Source organism: Lagopus muta, chromosome 7 (genome assembly GCF_023343835.1).
Source record: "Lagopus muta isolate bLagMut1 chromosome 7, bLagMut1 primary, whole genome shotgun sequence".
Lineage (NCBI taxonomy): Eukaryota > Metazoa > Chordata > Aves > Galliformes > Phasianidae > Lagopus > Lagopus muta.
In genome coordinates, this window is record NC_064439.1 from 19,101,144 (window position 1) to 19,122,736 (window position 21,593).

General features: G+C 37.4%; 1 protein-coding gene across 13 annotated transcripts in view; it reads right to left on the reverse strand.

The window, feature by feature from the left end:
- The window catches only part of CACNB2 (calcium voltage-gated channel auxiliary subunit beta 2), a 229,348-nt gene that overhangs the window by 2,805 nt on the left and 204,950 nt on the right, over window positions 1-21,593 (reverse strand). For 7 of the 13 annotated variants that reach the window (XM_048950480.1, XM_048950478.1, XM_048950485.1 and 4 more), the window contains 5 exons: window positions 21,374-21,483; window positions 10,769-10,920; window positions 9,862-9,957; window positions 7,542-7,727; window positions 2,047-2,825 (listed from right to left, as the gene is read on the reverse strand). In XM_048950480.1, the coding sequence (XP_048806437.1) occupies window positions 2,343-2,825; window positions 7,542-7,727; window positions 9,862-9,957; window positions 10,769-10,920; window positions 21,374-21,483 (1,027 nt within the window). In that variant the 3' untranslated portion in view covers window positions 2,047-2,342. Of the gene's footprint in view, window positions 1-2,046; window positions 2,826-6,013; window positions 6,060-7,541; window positions 7,728-9,861; window positions 9,958-10,768; window positions 10,921-21,373; window positions 21,484-21,593 lie in introns of those variants that run through there. The other 6 variants (XM_048950482.1, XM_048950479.1, XM_048950484.1 and 3 more) reach the window with 4 other exon arrangements.

The window sequence follows — 21,593 nt, forward strand, 5'->3', positions numbered from 1 at the left end:
GTTACAAGGAGCAACAGCATTTACTGAAGCTGATAAAATACCTAAAGCCAGGCTATATAGAACAAGACAATACAACTTTTTGCATTTAAACGTAATCTGATAACAACAATCTCAAACAACAATTTCTGTCACTGTTTTTCTCCACTGATACCCTGAGAAACCCCTTGTATCAAAAGCCACTTTTTAGATGGTCTTATCTATCCATTTAGTAATACAAGAGGTCTACTTACCTATGCTTTCTTTGCCTACAAAGTCATTTAGTGGTGTTTAAAGAAATGCTGAGAATTTTGTTTATAAAAAATACTCTTTTCCTTGTGTTCCCCACAGTTCATGCCCTGAGCTAAGTATTACCCTTGAAAAACCGCAACAGTCAGCAGCACTAGCAGGAATGTCCAGATATCTGACAGCAGAATTTCACCTTCTTGAGTGGTAAAAAAAATGCATATTAAGCATAAGGGACAGCAACGTATGTCTGAAGGAGTCAAACTGAACTGTTTGGATGCTGGATTAGATTGGAGAAAGCACGCACCTCCATTTCACTAAAATGATAGTCAAAATCAGGCAATGCTGATACTTCCCAGAATTAAAATAATAAATAGAAAGAAATTCCAGCTAAATGAATTACTATCCCACTATAGTTTTTACATAATGTGCTATTTACAGTGAAATCTAAGAAGTATTCCATTCATACGATTACTACAAAGACTCCATGGTGCAGAACAGTCTATACAGTAGGCAAGTGTATGGAACCTGTAGCCAAAAAGAACTGTGAATTTCCCCTCACTTACCAGTGTCACAGGTGATCAATGCAAAACAAACTGTTTTCACTCCTTTTGCTTTTAATGCATTTTCTATAGCAAGCTTGCAACAGAATATTTTGTCACATTTTTCTAATCTCCCACTGTCAGCACATTTTAAGTGAAGGAAAAGCAGTGAGCTGTCTGCAAAGTGGGAATGCAGAGGAATTGGCAAGTGTAGAAAAAGCAGAGAAGCTACAAAAATTTATTTTCCAACAAAATAATTCTCCACAAGCTGTGTAAACTTTTCTTACTAAACAAATACTCTAAAACACAAAGATTTTACAGTTCCAGTGAAACACTCACAGTAACATTTGCCTGGTTTTACTCTCTTGAAGTCTCAACAATAGCCAGCAGATTTATGCTTTCTCAATTACCAGGGTCAGTAAACTCCCTCATATTCCCTGACTGCAATTTGGATTTTCAAATTAATAACAGAATGAAGAAACAAACTCATTGGTCTTTTGAGTAACCTTTGTTTTCTTTGATAGATTCTCACACTTTGCTGCTTAATGTGCCCATGCACATGGCTGCCCATCCACTACCCACTCACTCACATACATACCTCTGTCATGTGTGCTCTATTATTCTGACAATAGAACAAAAATTAGGTTGTGTCCATTGCAATTTTGTAACCTGTGTAAACAAGAACAATTTATAGTGGTAAGCTAGTTATCTTTACTGTAAATTCAAAATGCAAAATTGGGTTTGCAAGGACAGGATAAGGTGTAAGAGTTATTTAGATCCTCTATCTCAAGCACTCCTTCATATTTACATTTAGTATAAGCTTTCTGCTACAGAAGAAAAATTGTTTGGATTGAACACTGTTACAGATTTCCTAAATGAGGCTAGTTCCAGTTGCCAGTAATTCAAAAGCAAATCTGCTGACTTGGCATTAGGACTCTAAAACAGTGTGATCAAACTTATATAGTAAGAAGGTGTCTGCAGAAATAACATTTATAAACTGTATATACAGTACACAGTACCAATACATAGAAAATAGATTTTGACCTCATGATCCCCTGTGTGTAAGGCAAGACTGAATTCCGTTCCCAAATGGAGTCCACCAGAGGTACAAGCAACAGATAGTGGCTCTTAAACCAATATGCAAATCAAGTGCATAACAAATTAAAAATCAGAGCAGACAAAAATTTTTAGATTTTTATATGTGCTGATTCTGGCTTGCTGAATACATGGGAAGTTATTAAACATCAAATGTACCTTTGAAAAAAAAAAACAAACAAACACTAACAACACCTTGATGGCAACAGATATTGTTCAAGTGGCAGCTACCAAAAAAAAGCTTGAAAAATGGCATGGTACAATATCAGGAACTCTGCAGCTGTACCACGCTAATTCATATAGCACTAACAAAAAAAAATAAGTATATGAATATTCTATTTCATGCTATTGCTATGTAAGCAACAGCAATACAAATCAGCATACAGAAGGATACCATATGTTCTGCAGTGAACAACCCAAAGATATTTTCAAGGGGCATTGTTACAAGACTTCCAAGAAACACAAGAGTGCCAGAGGCAAAAGTTACTGACGGATGTAAACATCCCTGTTCCATTCTCCCGTGTCGTTACGTTTTTTAGATATCACTTCCCCATCCTTGTCACAATATTGGTCCCTCGATTTATGACGACTTCGTTGTTTGTTGCATTCATTGTGGTCCTGCTCCCGGTCCCTCTCCTTTGAGCGATGCCTCGATTCTCTATGTCTGTGATCACCATGGGACTCGTCTCTATGATTGTGATCCCTGTGAGAATCATAGTGGTCACCATGCTCATGTGAGTAGTCCTCCTTTGGCTCTACGTAAGCTGAATCTCTGCTGTCTTGTGTTTCTGAGTCAAAAGTTTCTTGCCTAGGAAGGCCTCTAACACCACTGCGATGGTTATGGTGTTGGGTTGAAGAGCGATGGTGGGATTTCTTGATGGGTTCAACCCGTGCTTCCTCTTCAATTTGTGAATTGCTGTGTTCAGGGACTGAGTGGTCATTCCTCTGGTCTCCTTGAGATCCCTGCTGTCACAACCACCAGTGAGTTCACATACACGAGGTACGCATTTTAAAACTTTCACCAATACAAAATTAATCTAGAAAGCATCATGAAACCAAAAAAATTTAAGTACACAACACTCCACTTCGGACCTATACTAGGAAAAAATAACACTTGAATTCAGCTTTTACTGAAAATTCAGTATTATAATACAAACAATTATTTCCACTCTAACTCAAAAGGAGAGCGGTGCTCAGGTTATTATTCTGTGAGACTTTCTGTCCTCATGCAAGATGCTTCTGAGTTTGTCAGTTAGCAGTAATTGCCTACCATACTCCAGACAAAAAAAGAGCATGCAGAAGCAGGACAAACTGCAGAAAAATTAAAGAGGACACATCACTCCAGGAGAGGGAAGGTGTCAGCTCAGAATTTAAAGATGCCTGGTTGGAACAGACACCGTGGAAAAGTGAGTTTCTGGAAGAGACTCCAGAAGAGAATCAAGAAACAAAATCTTGGCTCAGTTATAGTAGCTACTTTTTCTTTTCTTCTTCTACATTATTTATTTTTTTTTTAAGATAAAAACACAATTTGATCTTTCATTAATAATAAAGTTTGTATTATGATACTAATAGTATCACTGACCTCCTGCTTTTCTCAGCAATCAGTTGATTTCGTCATGGGGACAAAAAAATTAAATGTTGACCTCATAATTTTAAGAAATCAGAAAAACAGACTATTGCCAAGGAATGTAGAAGGACGGTGATATTATCACCTAAAGAATTTCCTAATGCACCACTACTATTAAAAAACTAAAAAAAAAAATTACCCGGTAATATTAAACCTACTCTTCATCAGCACAATGCTTTGAAATCACTGCAAAATGAATAATTGGCATTATTTAACTCAGTTTGGGGTTTCATTCAATTAACCTGCTTTTATTCCCAAACCACAGCCAAAGGTTCATCAAGCTTAATTGCAAAATCTTAAGAAATAGTTTATAGGGAATTTGAATTATCTTTCTCACATTAGCTTAAGAACTTCAAGATAGAAACATTGCTTCTGGCACAAAACTAAAAGTAAGTTTTAACAGTTATACAATCATTTGTTCATGAAACTGTACTGAAGATATTAAAGTTAGCCTAAAATTCGCACTTTTATGTTCAGAGCCATCAGAAAACAAAGACTGCCTACAGGGCAGCTCACAGACATACTTCTTTCAGTTTTTATATGTTGTGAGCTGGGAGAAGGAAGAAGTTTTGTTTGACAGACATCCCAGCAGGTGTGTTTCCTAGCAACCCACAAGTAAAATTACAGGAAACTGGGCAGGAACAGAACTGCATTTCATTAGGAATTTACCAAAATTTCAAATCAGCAATTTAACAATTTTGATATATCTTCGTATCTAAGACAACATTTTGTATTATTAATAACTTCTCAGCAACTAGATGGGTTGCTTCACGAGAACAAAGCATCATAAATGGTGGTAGAATTTCTCTTTTTTTTTTTTATTCTTGTTTTTATGGTTACCAAGATGATTGTAATTTGTTGAAAAAAGAATGCACTAATTGTAAACATTATTAGATGTGTTCTAGGTGAACTTCTATGAAAGTGAACTATGAATGGAATCAAATGAAAAGCTAAAGAACAAAGCAATGCCTGCTTCAGATGCACAAACATCTTTTTATTAAAGTTTGCAACCATGACTGTTTTTAAGGCACATAAACTGGATACACATATGAAAACCCTTTAATTCTCATATGGTAAAATACTAAATATATTCCTCCTCTACATTCTTTTTGAGTAGCAAAATCTATCGTTGCTGTGGTTTGAGAATAAATACAAGATCTAAATCTGCTTTGAACAAAATACTGGTTTATAAGCTCAGATGCATCTTCTCTGCTACGATGAGCATCTGTGGAGGAGCACAGTCAATACACTTAGAGCCAGTACCATTATTACCCTGCATCTGCAGACTAGTGCTGAGGCTATTAGGATTTATGGGCAAATTCATTGACAGTTAATTTCCCTAAATATTACAGACACTGAGCAGGTATTTTTCAGTCTGGACTATGATCTGGCCTTGTGGTTTATGGCCAAATTAGAGCTCTGATATAAATTAAATTCTGCAGTGCAGAAGTTTCATGGCCCAATCTCATAAGATTTTCACCCCAAATGGGTTGTAATTTCAAAGATTAGGGGTTCTTGAAAAGAAGTCTAAGCAGAATTGAAGGAGGATAGAGGAAAGTCTGTGTCCACACACTCAGTTGGACTCACTCTCTGTTTCCTCCCAAATGTTCCCTAATCACCTATACCATATGTTTGCTCTCTGTCTCCTTTTTGGAATTTGCCAGCCACCTCCTACAGGTGGAAATCTCAGAAAAGTTGTCAGGACAGTTTTCTCCCAAGCTCTCTACCAGACAGGCAGGAAGGGTATGAACTTCCCCCAGCCTCATCTCAAACAACCCCCAGAAGACCTGACACCTTCAAGGACCTTGTGCCATGCAATGCACACAGTCAACACTGCGCTGTAGAAGTAACAGCTGGCAACACAAATCTGTCATTGCAATACGCACTTGGGACTAACAAAACCCAAAAACCAACTAGATCTCATGGCAGAGGGGTAAAACACTGGACCCAGAGGAGAATAAGTCAGATGCTTTGCTGTGTAGATGTGACCCTGCCAGGTCAAATGCTTTCTCTTTAGAACAGTCCACAAGGACAACACAAGACATAAGATTCTTCCAATATTAGATCTCAACATGACTAAAAGAATGGGTTCAGCTATCACGATTAGAAAACCCACTCCATTCCATGACCTTGACAGACTCAGGTTTGAGGTGTCAGCTGAATGTATATCAGGAAACTGAAACAAAAAGAACATAGACGTTCTACATTCCATAAGGAAACTCCTCTGCTCTGCACATTTGGATTAACAGACCTACAAGCAAACAGTGAAACCGTAAATACACTCTCAATTTTAGTCCTTAAAATAAAAAATTGTTAATTTGAAAGGACATACAGCTAGCAGGTCAGAAATGTGTTTAGTTCCTCCGGAGAATGTGGTTAATAAAATGAGTGAGTTATAAATCCACACCCAACAGACGTTAAAAAAATAATTAAAAAAAAAAAAACTTGAATAAAAATAATTAACATGTTTACAAAGCAAATCAAGTTTATCTAACAAGTCGGGACACGACAATACTGAATTTCATACTCAGAAATTCTTCCAGCTCACAATTTTTTTCAGGGTGTTTTCAGCTCTGAGGACAGAAAAAAAAAGGCAAAAATGAGCTACAACTTAAAGCCTCTTTTCCTGCAACTGCTTTTGAAAGCTGGAGAGGGAAATACCCTGCAGGGTAGATGAAGCGTTTTTTCTCATTTTTTTCTCATTAAAGAGAGAATCTGATAATTCTGTGGGAAATACATTCTAATAATTATAATAATTCTATCAGGAAATAAATTCTTCAAGACAAAAAAAAAAAAAAAAGAAAAAAACTGTTTTGCAAAATCATAAAAACAAAACAGAATTAAAAAAAAATCAGCATTTCAATTACAGCGCACAGACATTTTTTTCTTTAATTTTCGGGGAGTTTTTTTTTTAGTCAAAGTGACTAATTTGTGCACACTTTTTTGGTGCATATACATCAGCTATGTGTGAATTCAGATAAGTCATTATTGTAGCTGGGATAGACCCATTTTTACCCTCACTGTAATCTTTTTGACCTCGAGGTGTCACTGACTAACTGTAATGAAGCAGCATCTTTAAAGTCCTCATTTCATGCCACGCAACATATATACAAAGGAGAGAATCTCTTTATACAGACAATCTTGATACAGTTAAGTAAAGCAAAAATTGAAAAAGAGAAGACACAATATGCCCAAAGACAAAGGCAGGTCAATGTGCAGGTGAGAGCAAAACCCGATGTTCCCAGCTTGCCAGGCATCACCCTGGCAGTTTAAGGCAAGCTGCCTCTCAAGTCTGTCTGCACAACATGCAGTGGGACTCTGCCTTTATGTAAGAGTTTGGCTTGAAGGAAGCGTGCACTTTTCACAATGAAAGCAACAAAAAAAGAGCAAAGGAAACCCTTGAAGGGCCACCTTGACCTTGAGACTTCACTAACGCAGTTAGCACTTTCAACATCCACATCCTGACGCACTGTGGGAAGATGGCACAGGTTCCCTCCATCCTTTGTGGTTCTGCTCTGTGCATAACCCAGTTTTTCATGCAGGGACTCTGGGAGTGGGATTTGCTTGCAAGTGCAAGTGTGCCTCTCAGTCAGAGAGTTACCAGAGGCAGCAATGTGCATAGTATTAGCTCAGTTTTATTCCTCTGGTTGGATTACAATAGAGCTGGCTATAAGAATGCTTGTGGCTGGTACTCATGTTCCAGACACAGTGGTGCTCCAGACAGAATGAAACCTTATTCTACTATGCATCTCTATATGTTTTCAATCAAGCTTGCTTAGCCTCAGGAATCAAAATCTGCCCATTAGTCAATATGCAAACACATGCTATTGCAAACACAACAGCAGTAAGAATAACATGCCTGTATTTAGCTTTCATACTAGAAATGGGCCAACTGTCTACTGGAAAAGCACTTGCTTTATCACCAACTGGAAAACGTATTTAGCATACTCTAGTATCAGACCACCACTTTAGAAGGGAAAACCAAAAGAAAATTTATTAAAAAAAAAAAAAAGAAAGAAAGAAAAAAAAAAGAAGATATGGTATAAAAACTGTACCTGTAAGTTAATATTTGGACCTGGGCTTATAGGAAGAGTGGCTGTTGCAAGTGTCCGAGTAAGAAGCTGGTTAGGAGGATTGCTGCTAGGTGGATGTGTGGCCTTCCAGTAGGCTTCCAGATAGTCAGCAAGGTGCTCACAAGCATCTTCCAGCTGGTTCTCATCAAGAATTACATCGAACATTTCCTGATAAAGGAAATGATAAATGTTTTAGTGAGGATAACCACCAGCTCAAGGGAGGTCAGCTAGTGAAATTGATGACTACTCTTTACACTCACAAGAAATAAACCACATTTATAATAATTGTATTAAGATATTTCACCTTTTTTTTTACCCTTGCAAGTAATACAAAGGACAGAACTTATAACTAGTGCTGATGTTACATTTGCCAACTCAAGCCCTCATGAATTCCACATCATAATGCACCAGCAGTCAATGAAGGTGAGAATAAGCAGCTTGAAGAAATTTTAAAACTCAAATATTCAGAAAGAAAGGTTACATATTAGTTTCTCAGCTACTGAAACAAAACTTAACTGTTAGAAAAAGAGTCAACATCCATACGTAGAACAACTCAGTCAAAATTAAGACAAACTAAGACAAATGAGTAAATAGCAAGAGTAATGAAGAACATAAAATTTCCAAGGCAAAAGATTAATCACAGGCAGGGGGACAATTTCTTCTCTGGTCAGGGAGTTAGATGTCCTCCTGAAGGCAATTCTGAAAGCCTATGCAGGTTTCTAGCATTGTTCATTGAATCTCAGAATCACAGAATCGCAGGGGTTGGAAGGGACCTCCAGAGATCATCGAGTCCAACCCCCCTGCCAAAGCAGGTTCCCTACACCAGGTAGCACAGGTAGGCATCCAGGCAGGTCTTGAACATCTCCAGAGAAGGAGACTCCACCACCTCCCTGGGCAGCCTGTTCCAGTGCTCTGTCACCTCACTGTAAAGAAGTTCTTGCACACATTTGTGCGGAACTTCCTATGCTGCAGTTTCCGGCCGTTTCCCCTTGTCCTGTCTCCACTCACCACTGAAAACAGTCTGGCCTCACCACTCTGCTCCCCACACCTTAGATATTTATAGACCTGGATCAGGTCTCCTCTCCGTCTTCTTTTCTCAAGGCTGAACAGACCCAGTTCACTCAGCCTTTCTTCATAGGAGAGATGCTCCAGGCCCTTCACCATCTTTGTGGCCCTCCGCTGGACTCTTTCCAAGAGATCCCTGTCTTTTTTGTACTGGCGAGCCCAGAACTGGACGCAGTACTCCAGATGAGGCCTCACTAGGGCAAAGTAGAGGGGGAGGATCACCTCCCTCGACCTGCTGGCCACGCTCTTTTTAATGCAGCCCAGAATGCCATTGGCCTTTTTGGCCACAAGGGCACACTGCTGGCTCATGGCCAACCTGTCATCCACCAGGACACCCAGGTCCCTCTCTGCAGAGCTCCTCTCCAGCAGCTCATCCCCCAACCTGTACCAGCACGTGCAATTATTCCTCCCTAGATGCAAGACTCTACACTTGCTTTTGTTAAACCTCATCTGGCTTCTTACTGCCCAGCTCTCCAACCTGTCCAGGTCTCACTGAATGGCAGCACAGCCTTCAGGTGTGTCAGCCAATCCTCCCAACTTTGTATCATCAGCAAACTTGCTGATTGACTTCCTGAGGAGCTGAGAAACTAGTATTGTAGTTGAGATGCTTGATCTTCAATGATGAAAATGTTTCCCTCACTTGGCTTCTTAACTGTGGCAAATTTCCACATCTGTAATTGAATTGAATGTTTGTCTTTTGGGTTCTGACCACACTCCTGGCAGATGAGTTTGCTGGTAATACCGATCACCACATCTTACAAACGGCCTATGTGCATGTCAGTAGAAGGACCACAGAGTTCTCAGCTATGTGCACCCACAGGTCTTTGCCAAAATTGTGACCAAGAATGTCAGCAGTGATGGATTGTGGTGACATGCTGAAGGAGTACTACTCAAGTCATCTGCCTTACCTTAAACTGCACTGTCATTAAGAGTTCATTTTTAGATCAATAACTCAGAAAAATATATCAAGTAAAACAAACACTCAGTTTGTTCAAGCAATGCATGTATTCAGCACATATCCTAAAAAATGTTTGTGACAAGGAGTGTTTTTCCTCTGTATCCTTGTGTAGAGCCCAGAGACCTCAGGAGGCATTCTGCAAAAAAAGCAGTGAAATATGGCCAGAAGGAAGCAAACAGTCCTAGCAATTACATAACTAACTTGATTGACAGGAAAGGCATCTCTAAACAAGAATCAGCTCCTCTTGGCCGAACAAGACACAAATCAACATCAACTCACAGGAGGACACTGTGCCAGTTTATCAGCTGCCACCATCTGAACATTAAGATGTTTGGCCTGAGATTTCCCTCGAGATTTTATTAACCTCTGTAAAACCTGCGGAAAATAAGACATTTGTAAAAGTATGCCGGTAGTGGAAAAACAAACCAACAAACCAACAATAAATTTGACCTCTCTCCCATTCATTTTGAGAAGACTTTTCTCAGTAAATGGCCTCTAAGCAGGTACGGACATAGTGTACATTTTCAGCCACTTAAAATCCACTGGAGCGGATGATTTTCTTCATTTCTGGCTTCAGGAGCACCTCCCTTGCTGTTTACATCCAGAACAAGCTAATTTTCATTTACACCCCAATATCTATGTGCTGTTACCAACACTAAAAATTTCCCTTCCTCTGCCACTTCTGTGTTTGTTTCTAAATCAAAATTTAGATTTAGAATATATTTAGAATCTATTTAATTGCTCTCCTCAATAATCTTATCATTTTTCAATCTTGTCTTTCAAGTGCCTCTTCACAAGGCAGGTTTTTCAGAGCATGAAAGTACACAACCAGGAGGTGTTAGAGTTCACTACATCACTCTGATACTCTGATTACTTCAAAATCTTTCCTTCTTTTCTATACTGATTGAATAAATTGTTAGCATCACTTCCAAGATTGATACTAAAGAACATGCGAACACACACAGCATAATCCCAATTTTAAAAATCATTGGAGCTACAGTGTCTTTTCCCACATGTGTTTTGGTAACCCGACAGCTAAGGTATTCTTTGAATAGTAATATTTCACCATCCTAATTAAAATATTAACAGTATATAACTTTAATAAGGATACATGATCATCTGCATTTAACAAAGCAAAATAAAAAGAAAAATGCCTACATAACACAAATATCAGTAAAATATTTACCTTAGGAGAAGAAATCTTTACGTATACTATAATGGGTGCCAGAGAGGTTTTGCTCAGTTGTGCTGGGTGATTTATGGTGTCAGCATCGAGCACTACCAACTGCAGTGTCCTTGCTAATTCAAAAATCCGTTCAATTTCACTCTGAACTTCAGCTGCAGGTAAGGAGAAAATAATAGTCAGGAAAATGTTCAAAGGCAAATAATTATGAGCTATGTAAAAAGAAAAACCTGAAGTATGCTGACGTGTTGCACTACCAAAGGACGATGCAGGTGGGAGCAGCCACTAACTGCTCATGTCTGCTGCTGGGAAATGAAGGTGGCATTAGTGAGAGCCCCAGCTCACTTTCCCTGCAAGGGAACTGTCTGCCTTCACTGCTCTCACTTTCCCATACAACCCAATCCCATGTACATAAGAGAAAAACCTGCTTCATCATGTACCTATTCCTATGCTACTGTTCCATGTAAATAATTTCATCTTGGGCATTAATTCCATGAGGCAATCAATTTGCCCAAACTGGACTCCTAGGATAGGCATGAAGATGTACTGAGGTTCTGTTTTGCCATTTATTTCATCTCACCAAAGCATCAGAAAACAGAATTTCCTTCATATAGTATGGTGCCATATTAAATATTTGGTCTTAATTAATGAAAAGCAAAATTATCCTGGAAATGGAATGACATTTTCCTGCTCAAGTCTTGCCATGTCTTCACAGAGAAGTGCCCCTCTACTTTGCTCTCTTGAGGCTTTCTGTGGAGTACTGCATCCAGTTCTGGGGCTCCCAACACAAGAAGGACATGGAGCTGTTGGAGCGGGACCAGAGGAGGATCACAAAGATGACCAGAGGGCTGGCATACCTCCTCTACGAGGACAGGCTGAGAGAGCTGGGGCTATACAGCCTGGAGAAAAGAAGGCTCTGGGAAGACTTCATAGCAGCCTTCCAGTACCTGAACAGGGCCTACAGGAAAGATGGGGAGGGACTTTTTATAAGGGCATGTAGTGACAGGACAAGGGGAAAGGGTTTTAAACCAAAAGAGAGACAATTTAGACTAGATATTAGGAAGAAATTATTTACTGTGAAGGTGGTGAGACACTGGAACAGGTTGCTCAGTGAGGTTGTGAGTGTTCCCTTCCTGGAAGCATTCAAGGCCAGGCTGGATGGAGCTGTGAGCAATCTGGTCCAGTGGGAGGTGTCCCTGCCTGTAGCAAGGTGGTTGGAACTAGACGATCTTTAAAGTATCTTCCAACCCAAGCTATTTCAACTATTTCAACTATTTCAACTTGTGAAATTACACAAGTTGAGGGACTTTCTATGAAGTTAGAGAGCCAGGCAAGATTGTAATCCACATGAGTTTTAAGATTGTGCACACTCCGTGAAACAAAACCAGTATAGATACCTAGACAGTTCAAAGCAAATATTAGAAGATATCCAGCAGACACTTAAATGTCAAGAAGAGGTACTAAATAGTTATTAAATATTTTCTTGAAATTACACTATCAGCATTTTATCTACTGTGCTGGCCACAAGCATTATGTTTACTGGGAAATACAGACAATGGTGTCTGGCTACCTGAAGCTACTCACTCAGGAAAAGCCTCTCTCTAAAGAGAGATGCCCTTTTCAAGAAGTGTTAGGAGATAAATTTTTGTCTTCCTAGAATAGCATAAAAATTTGGCAGCACAATAAGGCTGAAAAATTTCCAGGAGAGAGAATTTCATCTCTGTAAATCTCCATTTACTTTAAAGTCTTTTGCTCCAAGTTAATAAGTGAGTACTACAATCACTTCATGAATTAAGTAACATCTTAGGTGGCCAGCAGAAAATCTATGGGTGATATTCTGTACTGGAGGAGTTCAACATTGTTTTGGATCAATTAAAGATCCTCTCCATCCATTTGTAGTTATCTCCTGTTTTGGCGGAGTCCATGTCAGTCTTTTACAACAGAGAAGATTCTAAGATGTGCATGGTGTTCTGGAACAGAGAGCATCAGTGTGTGCTTTCCTGCTTGTCAATAAAAGCACAATGGCCCAGCTGCTGTCTGAATTAGAACCATGTTTTTGAAGACAGGACTTCTGATAGATCTTGGCACATTTATGATTACATATTCAGCAATTTCAGTGTGTATAGATATTGCTGGAATGATTCAATATCATTACCTCTGTGATTTATTAGAAGATAATCAATAGTCTACGTCTAACTTAAGTCCAAGCACCAACTAGAATAAACAGATCAGAGACTATTTGTCTCTGTGTATTGACTGTTCTGATGATGAGATTGAACTGCTTTCCTGCAATTGTAAACCAGGCTCAATGCTTCAGTCAATATAACAATATCAGCTAATGTATAATTTTTAATACCATTTCAGATAGCTGAAAACCTTTGTTCAAGATGATTGTATCTGCAAAATCTGTTTTTTTGACAGCATGTCTTAATTTTGGCTGGGGACGTAGTATTTGCTACACTACTGACAGTGTAGGATATGTCACTGCATACTAAGATTTCCTGCTATACTTTTTGAAGCAATACTTTGCTAAGGCTGAGGATGCCTTACTATCTTCTGTTGTGAATCATATTCAGGGCAATAACTGCAGATAACTATAGTCCTATGAACCAACAAGTTTCCACCTGTGTCTGGAGGTGGAAAGAGATCTTTTTCATCAATTAAAGGGCATTTCAGTATTTATCTTTCTCAGCTCTGGTATAGCATAAAAGTTCAAGGACAAGCACTGCATGGCTTCTGGACTAACATGTGCTTCTGCCTCTCAAATCAAGAGTGGGTGAAAAAATGCCACAGAAGTCTCTGATGAGGTCCCAATCTTCAGTCCCTTGGAGTATACTTCTCCAGCTTCCAGAAGAACCTGCATTTTTTCTTGAAACCGTCCTTATATTCTACCTCTCCACTATACATACTACTGCTGCAATTACACAGCCATTTAACTGCAATAATTCTTCTTTTCAGCGTTTTTTTTTTTTTTTTTTTTTTTAATTTTCCATTTTTTAGCAAAGAATTTGCTTGCTGAATATATTTCATTTACATGTCCAGGTAACCTTGGTTATTATACGCATATCTATGAGCTTAAAAATTGCAATATTACTTAGTCTCTAGCACACATTTTATGCCAATATAATTATCAATCATATGTAAGTCAGTGCAGCGCCATGAGAAAATGCAGAGATGTGTTGCTGAGAGCTCTCTCTAATTCAAAGAAAGAAATAACTTGTTTTTTCTTCATATGTCCTTTAGAAACCCTCAGGAAATTTCATTAAAATACTTTGACAATACTGTATCACAAAATTATTTGTAAGTTAGAATTTTGGAAAGTCAGAACAAAGCTTCTATTTCAGAACTACCTGGATAATTCATTAAAGATGTCAGATGTTAAAAAGACTGACCTGGCAGAAAACTCAAAAAAGCATTCTGAGACAAAAAAAGGCTGATAAATTAAAGGTGGTTCAGGATCTTTATGCCAGTCTTTCCCCACCTGTGTATAAAATGACATAAAGCCACATCCTCATGATAATCCCAAGCTGCTTGAGGTTTAGCCGGTTACTTTATCAAATCTGAGAATGTAATGCCTACAACTGATAGTTCTGTACATTATAAAGAGACAACTAGAATTTCTCATGACACATCGAACATGTTTTTCCTTCTCTTTTATCTACATTAGATAATTGAGGCTTTTAAACAGAAATACACTCTTGGTCAAATCCCAATTATGCATTCCTGTTCCATGGCCTCTGTAAGTAGGAAAGTAGCCTTCTGAACCTTAGCAAACTTTTAAGCTTTCCCCCTAAATCTGATTTTCTGGGGTTACACTTCCTAGAAACATGTCATATATAAAACAACTGACATTAAACTGTCAAGCATGGAGAATACGTGAAGTTATCATACGTATGTTACGTGTGTAAATTGTTACTAAAGTTTCAAGCATTTAACTGGACTTTCACATAGATATCAAGAAGCAAAACACAATGCTGAAATTTGCACTGAAACTTCATTACTATTTCTTCAAGCTTTTCTATTTTACTTTGAAAAACCAAAACTCTGGGATATCAACCAAATGATGTGAACGGGAGCTTTATATTTATCGTGAGACAGATTTCCAAAGGTAGGCATTTGATTGAACATGCAAATTGGGTGCATATGATGCCTGATTTGTTACTACTTATGCACATACAATTAGGTACACAGCAGCCATTTGACTGCAATCAATTTATGATACACACAGTGACATTTTACATCAGCACTAATGTGTGCATTAGAATATACAGACTAAACACCTTAGAAATTTATAGTGGAAAACCTAATCTTTAGTGTTTACTTGTCCATCTCAACTTCATATTTAGTATTACTTAAGTAAGGAAAAATGGCAAAATTTACAGGGGAAAAAAAAAAGAACACCAACAAAACAAAAAAAATTAGCAACACCGTATAGCATTGATTTTTGTCTATCAGTGAGCCAGTTACTAGAAACACAGTGATTTTGTGAGGTACAACAAAGCACTGAACACAAAACAGCAGGAAAAGTAATTTGCAAGCTTTTATACATACCCAAAACATCTGGAAAGGGAGAGCATTAATGAAGCAAAGAATGGAAAAAGCCAAGACAATCAGGTTCTTGTACAAAGCATACAGCATGAGGCAAGGTTATAACAAGTGTAACATACACAACAACAACGAGAAAAAGGTTTGGGTCATTTTGACAAAGAAATGCAGCAAAAACACGAAGCTCGTTCAGCAGTTTCTGCAAATGACATGTGCACATGCAGAAATTTAACCAAGCCAATTGGGACTGACTGATTTTCAGGAGAATGGGATTTAACTGTGTACTGTACTTGCTTGAAAAGTCTTTTTTGAAATTACAGATTTCTTTTAGGCTTTTAGAGAAATGAAACAATTGCCCTTAAGTTTAGTTAAACTCATAAAAGTACTGACAAGCAAATATTTCCCTGTAAGAACAGAGGAAGTTTTCATATAGGAGAATAATGAAACTGCACCTTTCTACTAAATCTTTATGAGCTAGTCACTATTTTACAAGATCCTTAAATAGATTAGTTTTACACTAGAATGCTCTAAGAATCATAAATATTTAGCTGTAGCCTTGGTTTCCAACGAATCAAATCCCCAAGTCTGTTTTTACCTCGTTCCTTTACGGAAGCAAACTTTCAGTCAATGGGCATCTAGCATTAAGCCTGTTGAGACTTCCCTATAATCCTGTGAACCTAATTCCTCACGCTAATTCCTACTCCTCATTATCACACTGTGTATGCCTCCTTGAAATCATTTCATTTATTAAATCAGTTCCAAATAGTAGTGATTACTCAACTGTTTACTATGTTACGCACATTTTTAAACAATATGCATCATAGTACAAACCCAAGTTGGATGATAAGGTAAGAGGTGTTGATTGCCCAGGCAGCAGTTTTTGGTATTGACACAGCAAGTACACTACATCTGTACCACATTTAATTCTTTTAAAGAACAAGGGCCTTACATAAAAAATGAAGATATATTTTCAAATTTGTAAGAAATAGCATTCTCTGCTGCAGTTACAACAGCTGCTCACAAATGTGAAAATAATTAGTTAATTGACTGCCTAGGTCCATGGTGTATTCATACACAAAGGTGGGTGAGAAAGCAATTGCCTTCCACTGCACTTGGAAGGGATCTCAATTAATACAGAGATGTTCTGGGGAGTTGTATTTGTTGCATCAGAAAGCCATTTTTAAATTATTCAAGACATGGAATAAGCATATAGGTTTCAGTTCATGCTCTCCTGGCTGTTCAGGGAGAAAACAGACAAACAGCAACTCACCTCCCATGTCCTAAAGCAAAGAAGCCAAGAACCCTCATTCAGAGCTAACCCAACCCAACTCAATTAAACTCTAACTTTTCTTCATTAGGAAGATCAAATTTCATTGCAATACATACTATTTCTATAAAGCTGGACGAGAAATAAATCATTGTAGATGATGTGGACAGAAATTCTGTCTTTTTCTAGGGGTAATCGGGAGAAAAGGATGGGAAAACATAGGATAAGAAAACATTTTTCCTGCAGCAGACTTGCAGCAGGTACTAGAAAAGAACTAAGGTAACCTGAACCTTAATGATTTATCTATGACTGATAAATTTAATAATATCTTAAATGATATTTCTAATAATACATATTTGTATATATTATAAAAATATATAAATATACATTACACATATATCAACTGCAAAGGTAATACTAAAAAACTAGGAAATGCTAAGATTGCTGTTTTAATTCAAACCTCATGTGCACTGTATTATAAGATAGTGCACATAAGATTTCTGGGATCACACTCTAATTTTGTTTCTGTAAGAATGCTGTCTCAATCAGTGCATAACTCCATACACTCAAATAATCAGCAGTATTGAATCAATTACTTTCCCTTTGTTGACAAATCCGTGTTAGCTATCTCAGCTATATATTGTGCTAATCTTTCTCTGGAAACTAAATGAATATAGTTCTTGTAGGTTATTTTATGGAATTTACTGTGGTAGTGTTTGACTGCTCCAATAAAATGATTTTTCACATTCAAATGTCCCAGTTCAGTGACAGGCTGGAATAATTTTTATTTTCCAGATTGGAGTAACAGAGATTAATCACAAGCTATCACTCATCTAGGAGAGGGTAGGATCAATTTCAGAAATACTGTACCTGATTATTCAGAATAATTACCATAGTAAAATATCTTTGCCAACTAGGAAGCTGGAAGCCATCCTACAAGAAATCACGAGTTTGGGGATTATTTCTTCCAAAACGGAACATAACCTTGCTTCTTTTAAAAATCACTACTAAGACTCAGGACATTGTTGATGCTACTACGTACATGATAGCAGTGCTGATTCCAGAGAAAAGACAAAATCATCACGCTAGGCTGGGAATGAAGAGAATATCTCCCTAGTTAAATGACTGCTAGAGAAGAGTCTAAAATAAGATGACTTCTGGGGAACGAAGAGCCATAAGAATGGTATTTTGCAAGGGCCCCAGCAGTAGCTCCAGCTCCATAAAATACTGCCTGGTTTCCATCTGCATTGTGAAAATCAGTGTGTTACCATGGAACATGCTAATTTTGATGTTATGTGTTATTTTTTGACAAGTTCAAGGCTCAAATTTCAGTTACAGCCCCAATACTTAATAGCTCTACAAATTATGCCTGAAGTGTACAGAAAACACTGTGGGAACAAAACCTGCCATCTATAAGAATTTTGGGAGAGGTGTGTTGGATGCTGAGATTCAAAATAGAAGATTATGGCATATCATACTTCAGCTTAAAGACTATCAGGTTGTAGGCAGCAGACCTTCCTCTCTCCCTGGGGCTATTCCATTTTTGAATAGAGAAATAATATCTGCTGAACCAAAAAAGAGCGTTCAGCACTCACTATTCTTCAGGCTGAAACACAGATCCCTCTTCCATACCAATTGCAGCAGAAGCTTTACCCTGGGTATCATACATCCCAAATGTGTTTTAATTACTGGTATGTTAAGTGCTTTGAGGGTAGAAGATGAGCGATGACCTTTTTGATCAAAATTTTATGTTGTTTCATCCAAATCTTCTCTGTTAAAATTGATAGATTTACTTGCCACAAAAATTTTTAGTCAAATCAATATTTTCTGCCTTGTTCCAGATTTAAATTGAAAATGCATTTTACATTTACAGTATTTCCTTTGCCTTCCTCAAGATTCTTGCTTCATACATCATACAAGAAAGTGAAACAGTGGCTGACCTCTGTCACTAAGCAATTCCATTTTTCAATTAGTAATTTGTACATTTTAAAAAAAACAACAACAATAAGCTAAGGCAGAAGACTGGTGTAAAAGTAGTCTGCAAACATGTGACCAAAGACCAAACTGCAGCCTACATAAACTACAGTACAAACATGTTGAACAGTAAACCCTTACACTAATACTTCCTAATCTTTATTTTGCGTAACTCTCATTTGTAAACCTAACAATATTCTCATAATGGAATATTTGGTAACTTACACACATAGCAAATTCATCATACAAACTGAGAATAAAAATTCCACAGTAGGGTATGAGGTTGACACCCATGTCTGCAACTTGAGCCAAGTACTCATAGCAGTGGTATGCTGTCATCTTCTTTGTGAACCACTGGTAGAGGAGGACACCTATGGCTACAAAGCTGTTTTCTGACTGACTCTATTTCTGTTTTGAATTACGTTACAGCAAGCCACGGAACAGGCTGTAATACTCCTTCTACTTTCTTTTCTTTGCCCTTGCACAATGGCTATCCAACTGACTTAATAAATCAGGTCTATTTTCTGACTGCAGTTGTTTTATCTTATCTCAGTTTTTCTTCTAGCCCACTGCCACCACCATCATTTTTCCTCCTGACTTCCTTTCTGACCAGTTTTCTTCATCCTAAGTTTTTGCCCAAGCCTGGACCAAATCCCCTTCACCAATAGCTTCAACTTTTCCTGCTCCTGTTCCATAAATCCAGCAATTTCTGTGCTGGAGTCTCACACCTCTTGCCTTTCTCCCTTCTTCTTCTTAATTGTGCTTTGTTGAGCATAGTTAAATTCACATCTTTTTACTCAATTCTCCCAACAAAGTAGAAAATAAAAACAAACATAAATACTTTCCTGTTTTATTTGAGTTTCACTGTCCTGATCCAATCTGCAGGGGACTTAGTATCAGCACTGGACCTTGACCAGTCATGTCCAGACTTTAAGTGATTTAGATTCAAAGCCTGGCTTGCTCTATCTGCTGTTTCTACTGAAGTTTATAGTAATTTGATCATGTTTTCTCACAATTTTCATAAAAATGTTCAGAAGCATATAATTGAAATACACTTTAGCTCACTTCTAAATTTCAAAACCCTGCTAGATAATAAGGTGTATGGAGTATTGGAGTAAAGGTTTTGAGAATAATTCAACAGAGATAGAATTATTTTTTGCCTGAACTTCATTGTTAAAAGTGACCTAGTTGCTCTAACTAACATTTCCCAAGATAAGTCAAAATCATTTTATAAATCAGATACATTTTAGGAGTTGTAATCAACCGAAAACCAGATCTATAACATGAAATCTTAGGAAATCTTAGGTAATAATAGGTCTTACAAAAAATACAGACATTTCTATATATACAAATATACATTGTGGATGTTTCCATCTGAGATTCTGTCAGTACTTCCATTTTAAATTTATCTAAAATGTTGATAGTCTTAAGGGTAAGGTTTTCCAGGACATAATAGTAAACAATTCAGAGCAAACATTCACTTTTTTGTTCTTTTTTAACAAGACTGAGCTGCATTTATTTTATAGATTCTTTTCCTTTACGTATTTTTCTGATAGCTGTTAAACAAGTATGAGCATATTTTAGCACAGGGAGTAGACGATATGCTTACTACTACTGCATGTATTTGTACAACAGAGTAAACCCATGCGTTGGTGTTCAGGCTGGGAAACCAATCACAGCAGTTCTGTTTACACTCCATGACTAGGTGACATCCATTCTTACTACAAATTTTCAATTCAATTTATAAATATTGCTATATTTTCACTACATTGCCAAACAGATTTTGGCCACAAAACTGAAATTAATATGGAAGAAAATTCTTGTGTATGAAGATTTCATTACATACTATATTACATATTTATTTGAAAGCACTCAAAATGAGACAAACTTGGAAGCCATCAGACTGTGTGAAAATTTACATTATCCACATACCTGAAAACAAAAGTTTTCAGAAATAAATCTTCAAGAAAGAGAAGTTAAACTTTGTGTGGAAGAATAAGATTCTAAAAAAGACAGCTATTTTATGCAAATATTAAATACACAGTCAATGCTCAGAAATTCTGTTATAGAGCTAGGGATAAGGAACTCTGTTTCCTGTCCCACAGATTTATAATATTTCAAAATATGTGTCCAGAAGAAATCAAACTCTCTGCACGCTTCAAAGAAATACAAGCTTGTAAAAGAAGAGCCCAATATTGTGATATCAATCAATAGCAGAATTTCAGATATCCTCAATTTGCCACTTAGCCAGTAGTCTAAAAAACATTCTTTAATAAAAACAATCTCTTTAAATTTTATGCAAAAACAAAGTAATGGCTTTGTCAATGTCTAAATAATCTCTGTGGACTGCATCAACAGGGGGACTCTGAAAGGCAAGATGAATGTGACTGTTCACAGTTTTAAATTCTTGAAACACGTACTTCAATGTCTTTTTTTCATGTCGAAGATATCAGTAGATACCACTGCTCAGAATCCTATCAAAAATAACATTGATATCCATAACATCAACATTGCGTATTCTGATAATGTTACCTCTGTTTAACCAGAGGAACATCTACTTAGATTTTATTTACCTTATGGCAGCTACTTCCCACTGAAGCTAACAGCAAACACGAGAAGTGTACATAAGCAGGATAAAACCATACCAGCACTACATGAGGTTTAAGTGGTAATGACTTAAAAATGACTTCCAGAGACAGGATTTCCGAACTACAGGAATCGTGATTTTCTCACAGCAGAGAGAAGGCTATTTTTAACTTACAAGAATTGTGAGTAGTGAATGTTACAGCCAGTTTGAAAGTAGCATCATTCTAGGTACTTACCTAAGCTTGATCTTGTGTTGGATCGCTCTATTATCGCATGCTTACTGGGGTTGTTTAATACTGAGCGTTTGGCAAGCGAGATGTCTGCTGTGACTCGTGTAATTGATATACTGCAAAAGTAAAACAATATAGAAGGGAATGCTATTTATTTTGAGGAGAAAAGAGATTCACTTAAAATAAAAAGTTGGCTAAGAACACAGAAAAAGTTTTTCCTTGGTGC